The sequence below is a fragment of the Megalops cyprinoides genome, chromosome 23 (assembly GCF_013368585.1).
Source record: "Megalops cyprinoides isolate fMegCyp1 chromosome 23, fMegCyp1.pri, whole genome shotgun sequence".
Lineage (NCBI taxonomy): Eukaryota > Metazoa > Chordata > Actinopteri > Elopiformes > Megalopidae > Megalops > Megalops cyprinoides.
Genome location: NC_050605.1, coordinates 12,461,773 through 12,479,379, shown reverse-complemented (window position 1 = coordinate 12,479,379; position 17,607 = coordinate 12,461,773). Strand labels below are relative to the sequence as shown.

The window sequence follows — 17,607 nt, the reverse complement described above, 5'->3', positions numbered from 1 at the left end:
TCGAACCTCAAACAAAAACAAAAAATATATTCTTAAAAGATCCCAGCAACATGTGCTGAGCTGACAGAATTTCTTTGAGCATTCAAAATCAAGAGCTGCAAATAAATCACACTAGTCTCGCTTGACTGAAGAACTAAGCTGCATTAAAGAACCCTTGCAATGGTATTGCAGCTTTGCAAACGTAATTCCTATTGCCAGTGAAACTGTTGATTGGATAAGGATACAACTGGGGGCAACAAACCCCAAAAGTACACTATATGGACAAAAGTATTTCGGACCCCTGACCATTACATTGTAATGACATTGTATTCAAATACATATACTTTAATATGGAGTTGGTCCCCCTTTTGCAGCTATAACAGCTTCCACTCTTCCTGGAAGGCTTTCCACAAGATTTTGGAGTGTTTCTGTGGGAATTCCTGTGCCCATTCATGTAGAGCATTTATGGCTCGCAATCTCAGTTCCAGTTCATCCCAAAGGTGCTCGATGGGTTGAGGTCAGGGCTCTGTGCGGGCCAGTCAAGTTCTTCCACACCGAACTCATCAAACCATGTCTTTATAGTCCTTGCTTTGTGCACTGGGGCACAGTCATGTTGGAATAGAAAAGGGCCTTCCCCAAACTGTTGCCACAAAGTTGGAAGCATAGCATTGTCCAAAATGTCTTGGTATGCTGAAGCATTAAGATTGCCCTTCACTGGAGATAAGGGGCCTAGCCCAAACCCTGAAAAACAGGTGTGGCCAAATACTTTTGTCCATATAGTGTATATTCATATCCAACAACACTGGGGGTGGGATGAAGTTGCTCAAATGGTAGGACCTAACCTCCAAAATATAATCGTATATGTTCGTATATAATCGTATATGGTAACAGTGATTGTAAACCAGTTTCAATGGAAACCCCCAATGGAACGGATAATGTACTTTAACTACAAGATTCCAACCAAGTTCAAATTCTTCTTAATTATTCATTTAAGAAGAGGCATGTGGCGAAACAGGTCCTCAAAGTGTCACACTGTGTAATCTGGCTGAACAATCCATGTGTCACCGTCACTCTTGGTCTTGGCACAGAGCGCCAAGTCATGTTGGCACTGCATCAGCAGAGTGAACCTGAGCCAAAACATCAGTGGGGAAAGGTTTTGAGGGATGATCTGTTCCATTTTAACTTCTTTAGACACTCTGGCCTACACTATGCCTGTCTCTAATAGGGGAACTAATTACTCTATTTAAACTACTGACTAGGTAGTAGATGCAAGCACTTAAGCGTCATATGGCTAATCCAGAAACAGCATCTTGAAAAAACTTTATACTATTTCTTTCTTTTATCCAAAATAAAAATCTAAAACATGTATTTCTATCACTAAAATGTCAGCATTTAGCTGGTAGACTGCTGGCAGTCACATACAATTACAACCTAAATTTTACAGATAAAAAGAGATCATTTTTCCTGTGATCATTGAATGACCTTTTACTATACTTTTAGTTAATGGCTTTAACATTTCATTGATAGAATGAGGTCTTTTTTAAACTTTGGGACCAACTGTGCATTCCTATTATCTGATTTCACTGAAGAAGTTGATTCAAGAAAAGATGTCAGTGTTTACCTGCAGAGATTAAATTTACTTTACACTGAACTTCTGTTGAACTATACAGAATGGCATTTTGAAAATAAACAGACGTGGCATGAATAACAAGTTCAGTGTAGTCTGAAACTTTCATGTCCTCAAAGTTTCTGGTTCTTTTAAGATGGAGGATAGTACTGATAGTCAGTTCATTTTACCTTTCACTTTACTTCCACCCTCTTCGTCTCTCATATCAATGTTGATGTTCTTATAATTATGGAAGTGAATTAATTCCATTTTTATGAACATAAAACCAGGCAAATCACCACTCGACCAAGTGATATTCAGACAGACTCTTAAAATGATTTTATCTGTAACAGGGCAATCCATTTTCAGAAAAGATTCAATGAAACATTTTATAAAGATCAGGCCTAGCTGCTGAATCAACCAAGCACAGTAGTGCTACTCTACAAAAAAGGCTTTGTGAAGGGTGGACTTTAACTCAGCACTTTCTAGTCGGTTGGAGAAAGGTAGTCCTACTACCTAATCCAGTTTCGGAGATGAATCCCAGAAAGTAATCTAATGTTCTTAGAAATTATTTGTGCTGTAGCGATGAATCAGACTGACCTTATTAACGCTGCACTTCTCCGTGAAGGAGAATTCTGTAATGCATTATGCTAGTATGATGCCATGCTGAAATACTTTTCTGCAATGCATTAAGTGGTCTTTAAAAAGTCAGTCTTGCTTTGTCTTACAGCCAGGAAATATCCTTTTCGGCTAAATGTCAGGTAAGGCTCCCTTTGTCTCCGTGTCATGTGGGCGTAGTTCTCATCTACAGCTGCAACTGCACAACTCCAAGAATCATACAACAGGTTTTCTCCTTAAGATATCAACCTCAAAGTACCCTAGAAGTTCTCTCACATGTAGTCTTCTAATAATTTCATTTCAAAATGTGACATATTTCACTCTCTAGGCGAGATCCTCAAATGACACCATTCAGTTAAAGTGAAAGTTTGGATCCCACTCTGTGTAAAAGCTATTCCACACCATTATGTATGTATCTGGCAGAACTGTTGGGGCAACTTTTTCTAATTGCTAATTGCCGCTGTCGCTAACATTTGGACAGAGTAACTGGGTATTTGAATTGTATGTAAATCAGACTCTGTTAATTATGTCAATACAGATGGTGGCCTAGTGGCACCTCTGGGTGCCTCTCCTCGTTAATGATGTTTGAGAGACGACTGTCATGGCCATTACCCCGACCGCGATGTTCTCAGCCTCCATTTCTGCTTTACATTCAGAACAGCGCCCCTCTCTGGTGCCCCCAGGAAAGCACTGTTAATTACTTCACTTTTCCGCATAGCATAAGGCTGGCCTCCCATGTCAGGGAATTCTTGACACACTTACTGACAAACGGACAGATGGTGCTCCGTGGCGCCAAATAAAAGGTTAAGTGTCCGATGGCCCAGGGTATCGTCAGGAGACTTTTCCGATGGTTTAATAAGTTGCTTAATTACAGCCAGAGACACCTGTTCGCAGTGAATCTCACACGGTGGCAGGAAAGAATGATTTTATTGGCGATTACAGTTTTTTGTTCAGCAACGTGGATGGTTTCTCCATCCACAGTGTGTAACAGCAGACCCCATGATGAAAAAGAACAGTAAAATGATAAACCCCTCAAACACTAGCAGAATAATCCATGCCACTGAGCATGCTCATATCTCTGTGCATGACACAGGGCCACTCCACAAATACCATTAACAAACTTCAGTTGCCAAGATGTTCATGAATCAACTACGGGTAAAAAAGAAACAAAAAACCAATAAAGGCACTAAGGCATCTTTCAGTGCATCAAACGCAACAAACCTGTATGCATAGGGTTACACGCACATTTGAATAAAATGCACTGTGGCAGTTTTGCATAAAAATATTTAAAGACTCACAGGACTACATGTGGAAGGCTCCATTAAGTAACTTTTGGCTTGGTCACGCAAGGCACTCAGCAGATGGATATTCAGAGAGGTCTTGGCATCGCTACTCTTCTATGACCACTCGACATGAAACAACAAGACAACAACTGTGCTGCTTTTAAACCATTTGATCCAATTGTATCATTACTGATGGACTAACCTGAATAAAACAGCAATTCAGTTGATTTAAATCATTCAAATACTGGTGAACCAATGAAATCAACTGATTACTCTAGCGTTCGGAAATCTCCATGCATAACTTGGAATGTATAAAAAAAAAACGACAGCCAGTACTACTTTTAGCGTTGACTCGAATGGCTGCATGTTTATTTTAGTACTGCATTCAGGGTTCCCCCTCAAATCATATTTATTCTTACTTTTACTTTCACATGTTGTAAGGACAAATACAAGATGTTCATGATTGCTGTAGTATAAAAAAAACCTGTAGGGGGGATACTTTCTATGATACATTCAAAATATTTTGTCTCTGCGTGGACACACACTTGTGGGATGCTCTTGTGACCAGTTCAATCTGATACTAGGCTTAACATAGCAGTGCGTGGTGCTGGCTGGTATCACTAGACTTGACAGTGAGAAGTAACAACGTACTTCTCTTTATTGTCCATAAACAGGTTGCAAATACTGCTCTCCCTGCATTATCATAGTACCTGCAAGACCAAGCCAAGTAAAATGCACCAGTAACGTCCAGTAAACCTGTGTGTAAGTGAATGCAGCAGCAATCATAAAGCCAGGCTTATTTATATCACTCTTGTTGCTCTTTTTAGTGCTTGTTAAAGGGATACACATTTATAGAAATTTGCACCAAATACAAAATAAAAAGCTCATAAAAAGCTAGCGTGCTCCATGATCATTTCAAAATGTATCTGTCATTTAAGCAATGGCATTCAATAAATCTCATTAAGACAAAACTCCGCAAAAGTCCGCTTTTTCAGTCCCACAGAGCTCCTCTGTATGTTTTTCCTCTGTAAATTGTGAAGTGTGGGGACTGCTACCGCACACAATGTAACAGACCAGGCTCCACTTTGTAAACCATGTCACAGCTATGCGAGTGGTCCCCCAAATCAACAGCTGTCAATTCAAAGGGGAATGATAACCAACTTTCAGAGGTCAAAATTACACAAACTCAACTTGATTGGATTGACAGCAAACACAAACTATTTCAAAAACATCCTTGGACTATGACAAATTATATTATATTTTAAAATTATAGTGTTAAGTATCAAATGCGGAGTAAAAAAAAACAAAATACAATAATAATAATAATAATAAAAATCATTTTATGATTTGACCAGCTTAAAACCTTGGCCTGTGTCCAGTATGGTTGGCGGAAACCATGCCATCTTGAACCTTCTGAAACAGCGCAGACAGATACTGCAGACCCAGAAGAGGTTCAGGCCCCCGCACCAGTTTGCCAGGTAAACCAGCGGGTAGGTCACCTTGGGGAAGTACGTCTTCCAGTGCTTGGTGACGTCGCTTCCCGTGGGCAGGTGCAGCGTGTAGTCGCTCCACTTCTTGGACACGCCGTAAACCGCGGTGATGCCGCGGCCTTTCTCCGACCACTGGATGTCGCTGTCCGGGTTGCAGTTGTACTCCACCCAGTCGGCGGTGAAGTCTCCGAGGCGCGGCGGGGGCATCTCCTCCACGTCCGCCACCCGGGACAGCACCGCCCCCTGAACCGCCACGTACACCTCGTCCACCTTCCTGACCGCCTTCACCCACGGCAGGGAGTTCTCGTCGTCCAGGACCAGGATCAGCCGGGAGCAGAACCCGCCGTTCTTCTCCCTCCACCAATCCAAAAGCTCCTCCAGTCGTAATGTGTCTCCACCTGTAGGGCCAAAACATCACTTTACCCATGAGCCTCCTGACATCAAACATGACTCCAGCTACGTTCCTCTCTTCTCTCCAACCAAACATTACTCACTCTAGCCTTGAGACCAAATAAACCAAATAATGTTTTATCCACGAACCTCCTCTCATCTGTTGTCTGGTTTAACCATGTACATTCACGTTCTGTAGTGTTAACAAGAGTAACGCGTGGAGACTTGTTATACACAAAATGCTTCCATAGATTCATGTTAAATTGTAATTTCTTGCTAGAGGTTAATTTGAAATGTTTTATTCATGTCTTATTGCTATTACAAATACTCAGAAATCGCTAATTGCTGTTCTGGGAATGGTATACCTTGGAGACCGCATGCAAGACAGCAGCCTTATAGCAATTACTGTACTGCAGTTAAATCCTTCTAAAAGGCATCAATGTGATCCAGTGCCAAACAGATCCATTGAGGGAGTTTGGGTTATGCTATCACTAGGCCTGATGGAGGATCTTTCATCTGACAGTCTTTTTGTAGTACTGACCACCATATACGTATATATTTGATTTAATATTGCAGTGTCTTTAACATACAAGTGTTTCCTGTCATACACAGGTGGCACTCATCATGACCTCTCAGCAGGGTGACCACAGGAGGGTGACCTCTGTAGATCGTGACCTCAGAGGACAGCGCCATGGTAAATGTCACACAGACTCCGTAGGCCACTCGCTGCTTTGTCACAAACAGCTGTAGGCCAGCGGCTGACGGCGGGCGTCTCGGCTAATCCTCTTTCAGATGCTGAGAGAGGGATGAGTTACAGACGCTCCCTTTTCGTCTAAGTCCCCCTGCCAGAAACATCATCACCGCTCAGCGTCTGACTGCCAGCGGAAGGAAAAAAAACACCTTCCTCTCACCCTCTCCACCTCCACAACAGGTTCAGCTGTTTCTCCGAGCACCGGCGCCGCTGATCAAACACTGTGGCACGGAATATGACACGCGGCATCCTTCAGGAGGATTAATGCTCTTTGGCGGCAATATGGGTCGGAAGATAAACTGTAGCTCTGAGATCGAGCCAAGATGAGATATATGGGCGCATCTCTCGGCAGCGGATACCGACCAGTATTTAAAAAGGTGGATTTATTTTATGGAGTCAATAGGAACAAAAAAAAGCGTGTTTTTCAAGTCCAGCGTGTCTAAGTTCCAAGAGACTTAATGAAAAGCTTTAAACCTTGAAAACGTTAAAAATTATCAAGAAAGGAAGATAAAGACCATTAAACGGACGAGAGGCTTGAGAGGAGAACGCTACAGCCAAGACTGAATATTTGCTTTCAAACAGGAATGAAAGTGAGATTAAATACAGTGCATGGAAAGTGTTCGAGAGAGGAATTCAATGATGCTGCACGCAGCAGATACTGGTTTGCAGAAATGTAAAGCACCGCTTTATCACTCCGGAGTACACAGAATCATTAGGAGAATAGAAACGCTGTCACTCACGAGGGGGATCAGGACAGAGCCCTGCCAAGAATGCACTGAAGCTTTAACTCAATACAGTCATCCCATTAAGTCCTGAGACGGCGACGCGCAGAGAACGTGACTGCTGACTTCTCCCACTTTCGCTCTTATATAACGCTCGCTGCTGCCGGCCTCGCTCAGCCATGCCTAAACTGTGCCAGGCCTAATGCCCATGGAAATATCCCAGCAACGATGGGATGGAGGATACAGTGGCCCCTCCCCCAACCCATGGATTTATCTACAGTCAGAAACATTGCGGCTACATTTCAAGCAGGGAGGAGAGGGGAATGTCATACTTTGTCGTAATAGGCATAATTCATATGGCTATTGTCTGTACAATACACATCAAAATGCAAGCTTTGTTGGTTTGCTTCCTAGAAACACAACGTGTACTTAGCACAAATTAATAAATAATTAGTAATTAGCACAAAACTGCAGAGGACAGTAAGGACCTATGCGCACGTGTGTGTGTGTGTGTGTGTGTGTGTGTGTGTGTGTGTGTGTGTGTAAGGGGCCTTACCTGTGAGGGCCCAGTCCCCGGAGCGGTGCGAGTGCCCGCTGTAGTACACCAGGTAGGTGTCATGGCGCGGGCCATCGGCTGTGCGCAGCTCCAGGAAGCCCTTGAGCTTGGCCTGCAGGCCGTCCAGAGACATGCCGCTGGTGGAGTAGTCGCAGCTGTAGGGCTCGATCATGTGGTGGGAGAAGAACCTCTGGATGCTGTTGAGCATGCCCGTGGCACGCAGGTTCAGCTCCTGCACCAGCTCCGGGGGGAGGAGGGACGGCTGCCCGTCGGCACTGCAGGGGCGGCAGCGTCGCATAGCGGTAAGAAGCAGGGCTCGTAACCGAAAGGGTGCTGGTTCGATTCCCCAACACTGTACCCTTGGGCAAGGTATTTAACCCACAACTGCCTCAGTAAATATCCATCTGTATGAATGTATAATGTAAAAACTGTGGCCTATGTAAGTCACTCTGGATTAGAACATCTGCTAAATGACAATAATGTAATGTAATGTAACAGAGGGACATTACGGCACACACTGACACTGTTCCAAACAGTCCCACTGCGAATTCTAGAGGTCAATCAACTCTGCCTCTTACACAGAGAATACCCTCAAATCCAGTAATAAACTAAGGATTTACCCATCCCTCCAGCCAGGTGTCAAAGCTACCCGCACAGAGTTTTTCTAGTAATACTATCTGAGCCCTGGCAGTTCTATTCGATGACTCATCTTTCACCCCTTATTGTCCATTAATCCCAGCTGTCATTGTTGTACTGAACTGGGACAACTGCACATTTCTGTTTTTGGAGAAACAGGTTATGGAAGACTTACTTCATTCTCTCCTCTATAAGTTGTTATATGAGAAAGCCACACTGTCCACTGTAACTCTGATGTGAAAACTGAACTTGCAGCAAAATTTTTGCTAATATCATCAGCTGACTGCTCTGATATTGTGAGTGACACGTACGTGGCATGTTGGTCACATAATTCTACTAAAAGAATACAAAGACTTCAGCGGTGAAATGTTCACCTGTCCTTCGCTGCATATATTTTCTCATGAATGTGACAAATTTGCCTTCCCTGACACTAGAGGACAGAGCAATAACTCCATTTTGTTTGGCAAAAACCGGAATTCAACCAATTTTACTGGTTAAAAATAATCAAAGGAATGAAACGAATGAGAAAAATGAGTTATTTTACGAAACGATATTGCATTTACGGACAGCATCATCGAAATGACAAGCAGAAAAACATCTTTATTTTGAAAGCATGCTTGTTGAAGGGTGAAATAACAGAGCAAAAGCATGGAGACCTGTAGCAGCCTGTCAATTTCTCACTACCCGGGCTGCTGCTTGTCTATTCGGGTGGAAACCTCTCTCTCTTTCCTTCTCTCCCCTCTCTACCTCTCCCTCTTTCTCTTTCTCTTTCAGCTCTCATCTCCCAAGAGGCCCCTCATCATTGAAAAAACATGATCCGGGAACATCAAAAACCAAAATTACGAACTGCTATATTCTGATCATGTGCACAATCCCCTGGTGGCACTCACAGCACTGGAATACAGAAACCTCATGGCCGCAGAGTTGCAATTAGAGACGGGCAGGATATATTGTCTGAAACAGTATCACTGTTTCAACCTTATACACAGTGTACGTTTAAATTATACTGTGCATATCATGATACAGCACAAATCTAGTCCCTCAAATGCCATTCACTTTAAAAGGGTAGAAGGTTTTTTGTTCCTTTTTAACAGCCACCTTTTGACAATGCTACCTTTTAAACATCCGGTTTATGCTTTTCAATATAAACAAAGAGGATGTATCTGTCAATAATACCCCTGGGGTGAGCAGCATTGACTCTCTGAGGGATAACAGGAATACCTTATGCATTGGTACCGTTTTACCCAGAAATTCAGGGTGGAAAAAGGAAAGCTGTCCCTGTGAAGGAAAGCCTTCACCTCTCCCTTGAACCTAACTGTTGTCATTCACTCTTAATTGTGTGCACCTCATGGTGATTTGTAAGGGAACAGTTTATTGGCTAACAAGCCACACCTCACCAGTTGGAAGGCAGATTAAATACAGGTGTGGTTGCAGAGCAGGAGGAAGGCTCATTTCGTCCCTGCTGTTGGTGCATAGGCTAGTTTCTTTGTTTTGTTCATTATATTTTAAAATAAATTATTCATTCATTTATTTCAGCTAATTTATGGGAGAAGTATTGACAAGCTTCTCTACAGTCCCAACTGCTGAGGGACGCTGTAGCTACCTTAGACCAAGTGAAAGCTAGATTATCTTCAGGCTACTCTACCCAAACACCATCAGCCACCAAGCTTGGTTCTGTCTGCTCCACTTTGAGTTCTGAAGCTCCATGACAGCCAAAAATGTAGCTTGTAGGGCTGTTAGGCCCAGTTAGCTATTATATCCCATTTATAAAAATTAACTTCCTCCACCTCATGAGTACAACTGGCTCAAACAGATTCAGCAATGCACACAGGGAAATACAGTGTAATGGATTCCTCTTGATATCACAGGTACATCAGATGAGGAATGTGGGTGGGTGAGCTGCCTGTGACGTAAACGTCATAGGACGTTTGGATGGGTGCGTTCAATGGTACAAGAGAAACAGGATGTATGGAATGTGGATAAATGGCTCCTCTCTACTCTGTACCTGCTGTGGTTGGTGGGAATGACCAACGCATAGCCCACGCAGGTTCCACCAAGGCAGTTCCCCAGCTCGTGGAAAAGGCCATGGGCCAGAGACTCCAGAGGCAGGACGAGCAGGAACACGCTCATGAAGGTCCCGCTGGTGGCCTGCAGGATGACAGCACGTATTAACAAACCAAGCAGAACTTCCCCAAAAACAGTGGAAATACCTCACATGAGGGGTTTTCTTTCAGGCATCTGTGAACTCAAAGCCTCCACTCAGACATGGCAGAAGAGCACAGCTGATGTGAATTTGTATTCATCGCGATCTCAAGCTTTCTGTCAAAGTTTCGTCTTGGTTTCAGTAACAGCCTGATAATTATGCAGGGCTTTGTCTATCCTTGAACACATCACTTCATGTTTTAAATAACCTTGCTTAAATCAAAATGAAAAAATTTTGATTGTGCCTGTTCATTTTAGAGAATTTGAAAAAAAAAAAATACAAGAAAAACAGCACACTTGACATTTTGCACAGCAGTAATTGCCAATCTGGCCAGTGCTTAAGAGTAAATTTCACCTGTCTTGCCTGCTTAGTGAAGCATCACACCAGCAAATTAATTATAAAAACTCCACTCTTCAGAAACTGATTGTACAGTAAGTTTTAGACCTGATTTCCTAATGAAAAAGGACTGGGCTGAAGTACTTTTGCCCCGGGCTTCACAGCTGCTTTGTGTCCTCATCTGATGCATCGCTCCAGCTTTCTGTGGAAAACCCACCCAGATTTTTCGCTGTAAGCATGGCTCCAGGGAGATATTAAGCTGAACCCTGGACACGGCATATTGTTTGTTGCGTTTCACCTTCCTGTGTGCTTACAGACATGATGAAAGAATGGGAAACTAGCCTGTCTGATGGAATACTTAGCATTACAATATAGTAATATAATATAAAATTATATATTATATTCGACAACATGTAAGCTACAGCCCAACAATATACTGAGTAAAACAACAATAGCAAAGAAAGAAAAATAACAATAAAAATAACCCAGAAACATAAAACATGAAAACATAAAAGGTTTTTTTTTTTAGTTCAGGAACTTTATGACAAATGGGGCAAATTCTTAATGTCTCAGAAGTGTTGCAGAAGTCTCATCCAGACACAGTCTCTAATATACTCTTTGGGATAGGAACTGAAGTACTGACAATTCTCCTACCACTGACAGATTTACAATGGAATGCATCTTGACCCACTAAATTCTTGGATAAAAAGCAAACTATTTGCAATGGTTATCAGTTCAGGACCAAAGTTCCTCCAACGAAATTGTACCGCTTTTCAGCCAAAACTAACTTGCACCAACTGATACACTGTGGCATGTCTGAGCTGCTATTTACTTATAGCAATGTCTTTTAGCTTTTTTGCCTTTCTGTTTCTAATTAAAACAAACTTGTTTTTAAGAACATTCCAGTCCCTACAGATCTGTGTTTAATGATAATGTAAGGCTATCTGGCATAAAACCCATCTTGGTGCACCACCTATGCCACTGTTCTTAAAAACCGCTTTTAAGTCATAAGTACCCCTGCACTTTCTGGTCTTATTACAGTTGCCATAAACTTTCTGAATGAAAAGTGAATGAAATGGATTTTTTTAACTTGAATGTGGATGTTTCCTAAAGTCCTCCTGACTATTCTATTGACTGGCACATCTCCAACTTTACTGCAAGGTCTTGTATTTATTTACTTGCTCTATGAGCTTGGAAAGAATATTCTTGTGTGAGGACAGTAAATTAATCTACTCTCATATAAGGTCAGGGGCAGAGCCTACCTGCCATGATACTGCTCCCAGGATTGCAGTGGACAGCAGACTGAAGAACACCAGGCGTTCTGAGATCAGGCAGAAATGGCGCATACCCTTGGAGGCCATCACCTTGTCCAGAGTCCTGATCTCAGAGCGCTGGGTGTAGTAGATCTTCTGGCAGTCGTTGAGCTTGGTGTGGAACCCCCAGAGGGTGATGATGAAGATGATGTGGCAGATCATCCAGAAGATGCCGGTAATGGAGAACCCCGGGATCACGAAGTACCACAGCTCCAGGTCGCCCAGCTTGAAGGCGGCGAGGACGAAGAAGGTGAGCTCCACCAGGCCCAGGGGAAGAACCGAGAGGCGACGGAGCAAGGGGCCGCGGGCGAGGAAGGGCAGCCAGCGCTCGGTGACCGACAGCCCACTGAAGTATACGTCCAGCAGCGGCTCGCAGAGCAGCCGGCTGAGGTAGCAGGCCAAAGCGAACGGGTTCGTGGAGATTTCCAAGGACTTGAAAAACATCGAGGAGGTAACCGCAGTGAAACAGGCCAGGTTCGGGATCGCCAAGAAGGACTTCATCCGCAGGTCCACCACCAGCATGGCCAGAGCCACGACCAGGATAATGATGCTCACGGCCTTGTGAAGCAGCATGGTGGTGCTGGCGATGGCAAAACCGACAAGTTCTAGAAACTCGGCGGAAGTCAGTAAAGTCGGGCGATATCGCACACCACCACGTATCCTTTCTGCCAGAGCCCATAGCAACTTCAAGATTATACTGGTTAGCAACAGGTAGTTGGTGATCTCCTCCTTAACATCATTCTGCAAAACAGGGCTATTCAGGAAACAGAGCAGGCCCAACAGAAATCCAAACCACAGATGGAAAAGACTCATACTAGCCGTTTCCATGGAGAAGTAGTAATACAATATGCTGGCGATTCCAAGAACAAACAGTCCTAAGATAAAAATGACGAGGATCATGGATTCAGCCGTCTTTTCCCATCGGACAAACAGACCCAGACAAATGGCCACAAGTAGGCTGAGACTGGAAAAGTAGCTAATGAATCGGACAGAGGACAGCATGTTGACCTCCTTGTTGACCTCCTGAAGCTTGGTCATTGTGGCATACAGACAGTGGCTAACACAGTAGCGTAAAGACCTGCACATTAATGAGGATGGGCGCAGGGTCATTACATCAGAAGGTCACGGAAGGTCACCCAGGATGTTTGGCAGACAGTAAGGGATTTAGACAGACCTTCCTCAGGCAGGAGCAATCAGATGACATCTTCCACAGCTGAGAAAACAGGAAAGGGAGATATGTGACACCTTGAATACTAACTCAACACATATGTTCAAGCAGCTTAGCCTTTAAAGCTCATACCAATCCATTCAATGGATGCAATCAAAGAACATAACTGCATCACAAGGAATAATGTATAACCCTTTGAACATTACTTTTTCATCACTCGGTTGAATGAGCCATTCGAGCATGCTAATTGGTATAGTAGTTAAGGAAGTTATCAAGGAGAGCTGCTGACAATATTGATCATACGGATTAATTAATGTCCGTTAATTACAGGATGGGGTATGTCCTTGTGAGAACTACTCCACAAAGAATCAAAGAAGGCTGCACGTCAGTTCAGTCAAACTAGCATTGGGCATTGTGGTTAGCACGGTTTCCTACCAACTGACACTAAATCGGTTAGCAGCTCAGACAGCACGCCACGTAGCTAGCAAAACATAGCTAATCTTCCTCATTATCAAGCTAACTAGATACCATAATTTAAATACCATTGAAAACTTCTACCCCGTAAAAGTAATATGAGACAGGTCCAGTAGAAGTTTTTTGGCTACTTTTTTAATGGGAGTAGCTTTCAATTTTTTCTCGGTATGAGGAATTGTGATTTCTCAAACCGGTTATTCTTCTCTAAGTTACTTCCGTTGCCTACGTTACTGTACTCATGCCTAATTATTGCGATACCCTACAACTATTTACATTATTCCTGAAAAATAATTTCTGTGACAGCAATCATGCTGATGTTAACAGGGTCTAGATCTAGATAAACGTTTGAAGGTAAAAAAAAAAAAAAAAACTTGACTTTACATAACTAATTAAGCAAAATATAAACGATAACTCACGTTTGCACAGATGTTCTTACGTCATCTAGTCAACTAGGAGCAAACTTTTGCGTGTTTTATTTATTACTTTATTAAATTAATAGAAAACTACCTTGATAACTGGCCAGCTAGCAAGCAAATGTTTAAGACTACAATTAACGTTAACGTTGGTCGCCTAAAGTACGCTGGAAAGCCAATTATACAAAACCAGCTTCTTTACAAGCTAACTAGAACTATCTTCCCGACTCGCTAACATTAGATGTATAACGTAGGTCACTGATATAAACTAAGTAATGTTAGTTTAAAATATGGGATTACTCCTAGTACCAGATAGCTAAGTTAGCTGGCTAATTGGTTGAGTTTACCAACTCCTGATAGCAGATAACGTTATTTTAACTAGGTGACCATATAGCGAACAACCTACTTTTTCATCTAAAGCACATTTGCACCTATCAAGACCTGCTTACGTAGGAAGTTAATAATCTAATGTATTATAAAATATGAATACATGACAGTGACGTTCATTTTCTGTTAGGAGTTAGCTAGCTCGCTAGCAAAGGTGAAAAAATCTCTAAAGCTAAATGTTGTGAAGAATTAAAGAATTAACAGAATTCCAATTTACCTGTTTTGCGTTGTTTTAATCCGATTAACAGTGAAAAATTTAGGAGTCATTAGTAACTTTTCTAGTTTGAAAACTTTGCTTGTGAGTTATCACATCCACCATGTTCCCTTGAGCTAAACTATGGCATGCTTCCGCGGACAAACTTAGTTCTGTTTGCAGTCGTGCCCAAAATCTTCAAAATGTCTATCCCTTTTTTCTTCACGAATGTGATCATGTCTTTATATGTATATACATATAAAAATGCCTTGAATTAATCATTTATGGCACATCATAAATCATCCTCAGCCTATGTCGTAGCACTCACCCTTGTCATAATACAGATCGTGAATTCGCAAAAGTTGTAAAAATACACCCACGTCCTAAGAGTTGGGCTAATTTGTCATCGTGGTCTCAGATGCTATAGCTGACACCATTGACTGTAGCGTAGTAGGGGGTTGCATACAGCGATATTGTGTAAATTTCTCTGCCACCCAGATGATGCACTACATGTCTCAATGAAACTATATGAAGCACTTCATGACTAGAAAGTGCCAAAATATTTTAGTGACACAGGACACTTAGCAACTGGAATTTTTTTAGCTGTGTTTTCTCTATTTTAATACGAAAAGTAGAATCTTGGCATGATATAAGAGTCTTTTTTTCTCTCTGGAATTTCATGTATACCAGGAAATATTACAGAACTAAGACACCCCCCAACTCTTAAAAATACACAAACAAATCAAAAAAAAAAAAAAAACACCCACTCTTTTCTCTTGCTGGCAGAATTACTAAAATCTCTTACCTGACTGTTTAAAAATAACTGGACATCATCTGTCCCAGCTTTTCATCAGCTCCCCATTAAGTACAAAGCAGAGTAATTCAGATTTTCACTCCTTACCTGGAAAAGGCTGAATGGGCCAGCTCCATCATATCCAAGCAAGCTCATTATTTCACATCTTCATTCTCACATGTCCTCAGGCAGCTGGCAACCTTGTCCTCTGCAAAATTTCATGTTGGAACAGGTAGTGGGGTTTTTGGCAACAGGGCACCTAAATTATGGAGTGACTTGACCAATCATGTTTGAGAGTCTTAGGGAGACTTAGACGGACTTAGGGTCTCAATATTCAGTTCCACGAAAAAAATACCATTTGATAACTGTATATTTATGTGATATTTACGAATAATTAGTTGCCGGTTTCACTGGGGCACTGCTGTTGTACCCTTGGGCAAGGTACCCAATTCAGAATTGCTTCACTAAATATCTAGCAGTGTGAATGAGTAACATTGTTTAAAAAGTAACCTATAAACCTGTAAATTGAGTGTCTGCTAAATGCCAATAGTGTAATTTATCGCATTTTGTTTAATTCTACCATTCTGTGATTTATTTCCTGTAATGATATCACTGTTCATCTTGTGAGTTCTAGCGTGTATCATTTATAATTTCTGCAATTCACTGTGTGAGAACTCCTTTGGCAAGGTCTGAATGAGTAAAAATTATAGATTTGACATGAAATATCAATTTTACATGATGTAATTCTGTTAGTTCTTAAATTTTTGCTGATATGACCTCTGGAGCTACATTGTGCTGTTAGCAGGAGTAGATGTATGCAATAATTTCAAAAGAAACTGGGCAAACACACAAAACACCTAAGAAATAACACTGTGGGGCTGTGTGGCATCGTCTCTTGGGGAGAGCTGTGAAAGGACAGCTCTGACATTGTAGTACACAGTCCTTCCCATGATGCCTGGAAACCCACAGAGCCCCTGCATGAGCTGGAAAGCCAGGGAGCCTGCACTGCAGCATGTATGAGCTCCAGAGTGAGTAGCTGTGACATATTATTACTGCTCTTGTCACTGTTCATTTGATGTCTGATCAATTCATCACAGCTGCATGAAACAGCATACTCCCTTCTTACAAGGATCTCATCTGTACACCATCATTTCATTGCTACTGTCTAAGCGGTCAGTTATTACAAGGCAAAACATTTTATATGAGTTTGTCTTGGTTTTCCCCAAAGGTTTTGACTAAGGAAAGTGACTTGATGTACTATATTTACACATTCCCTCTAGTTTATTTTTTTATTAAAAAGGGAATAGACCTTCAATTTAATTTGTAAAAAAAAATCCATCTGAACTCAATTAAAGGTTCAGTTGTTGCAGAAAAAATGAAATGGATTTTTTAAGGACTAGATGCTCTCCAGTCCTGAGTTATGTTTATTTGTAGACCACAGAACAAAACATTTCTCTGTTGTAGCTGTACCTAATTATTAATGTACAGTGGACAAAACACACAGGGTGACCAGATTCACACTCATTTATAAATGAGAAAGACTTAACAAGGCGCAAATATCTCTCCCATATATATACTCCACACAGAAAATGAAGCCAATCATGAAAATGTTGGAGGACAATGCAAATATAAAGGAAATATAAATATGAACACCAATTAATGAAAACTTTATGTATCCCAGATGCTGTCATAAAAACAGTGATTTTCTTAGAAAATGGCTGAAGAATCAAATATTGCATAGTGAAACCCTTCCATCTTTCAAATAGACACACATTAATCAAGGTTACATAAAACTCTAGTTACCATTTTAATCTTGCCATTTGGGTTAAAATAATCAGCAATGACTGCTGACTTTAATTATTTGGACAACATGGACAAATCATTTATGTGACTGGATACATCCAAAGGATGTTGTCAGATGGTAACAAATTATGACCATTATGCATAGCAAGTCAATAGGACAAACAATGTTCATCTTCTGCTACTGAGCTGGCTATACAGATATTCACATGAACAATACACGCCAAATAAGACAAATGCTCTGGAACAGGGAGCTTTAGGAATGGCCTAAATACTGATGCCAGCAATGAAACAACTGGTACAATGGCTCACTGAATCATGCTATACTATTACTTCTGTTTCACTGCACATATTACTCAGAACTAGACACAATTTTAGTACACCCCGTTTTGGCACCGTTAAAGTTAGCTAAATAAAATAAAATGAAATAAGGTGCCAGGTAAGTATGGTGCACACTTTTCAGCGTAGAAATTTACAAATATAATTTTATTTTAAA

At 41.6% G+C, this 17,607-nt stretch overlaps 1 protein-coding gene across 1 annotated transcript; it reads right to left on the bottom strand.

Annotated features, from left to right (window-relative positions):
* Positions 1-4,780: 4,780 nt before the first annotated feature.
* LOC118770398 (transmembrane protein 168-like) lies at positions 4,781-14,650 on the bottom strand. The gene is made up of 5 exons (XM_036518042.1): positions 14,543-14,650; positions 11,833-13,096; positions 10,037-10,179; positions 7,396-7,670; positions 4,781-5,374 (listed from the first exon to the last, which is right to left on the bottom strand). Exons 2-5 carry the CDS (start codon positions 12,991-12,993, stop codon positions 4,827-4,829), a joined length of 2,127 nt encoding a protein of 708 aa, XP_036373935.1. The 5' UTR covers positions 12,994-13,096; positions 14,543-14,650; the 3' UTR covers positions 4,781-4,826.
* Between the last annotated feature and the right edge of the window lie 2,957 nt (positions 14,651-17,607).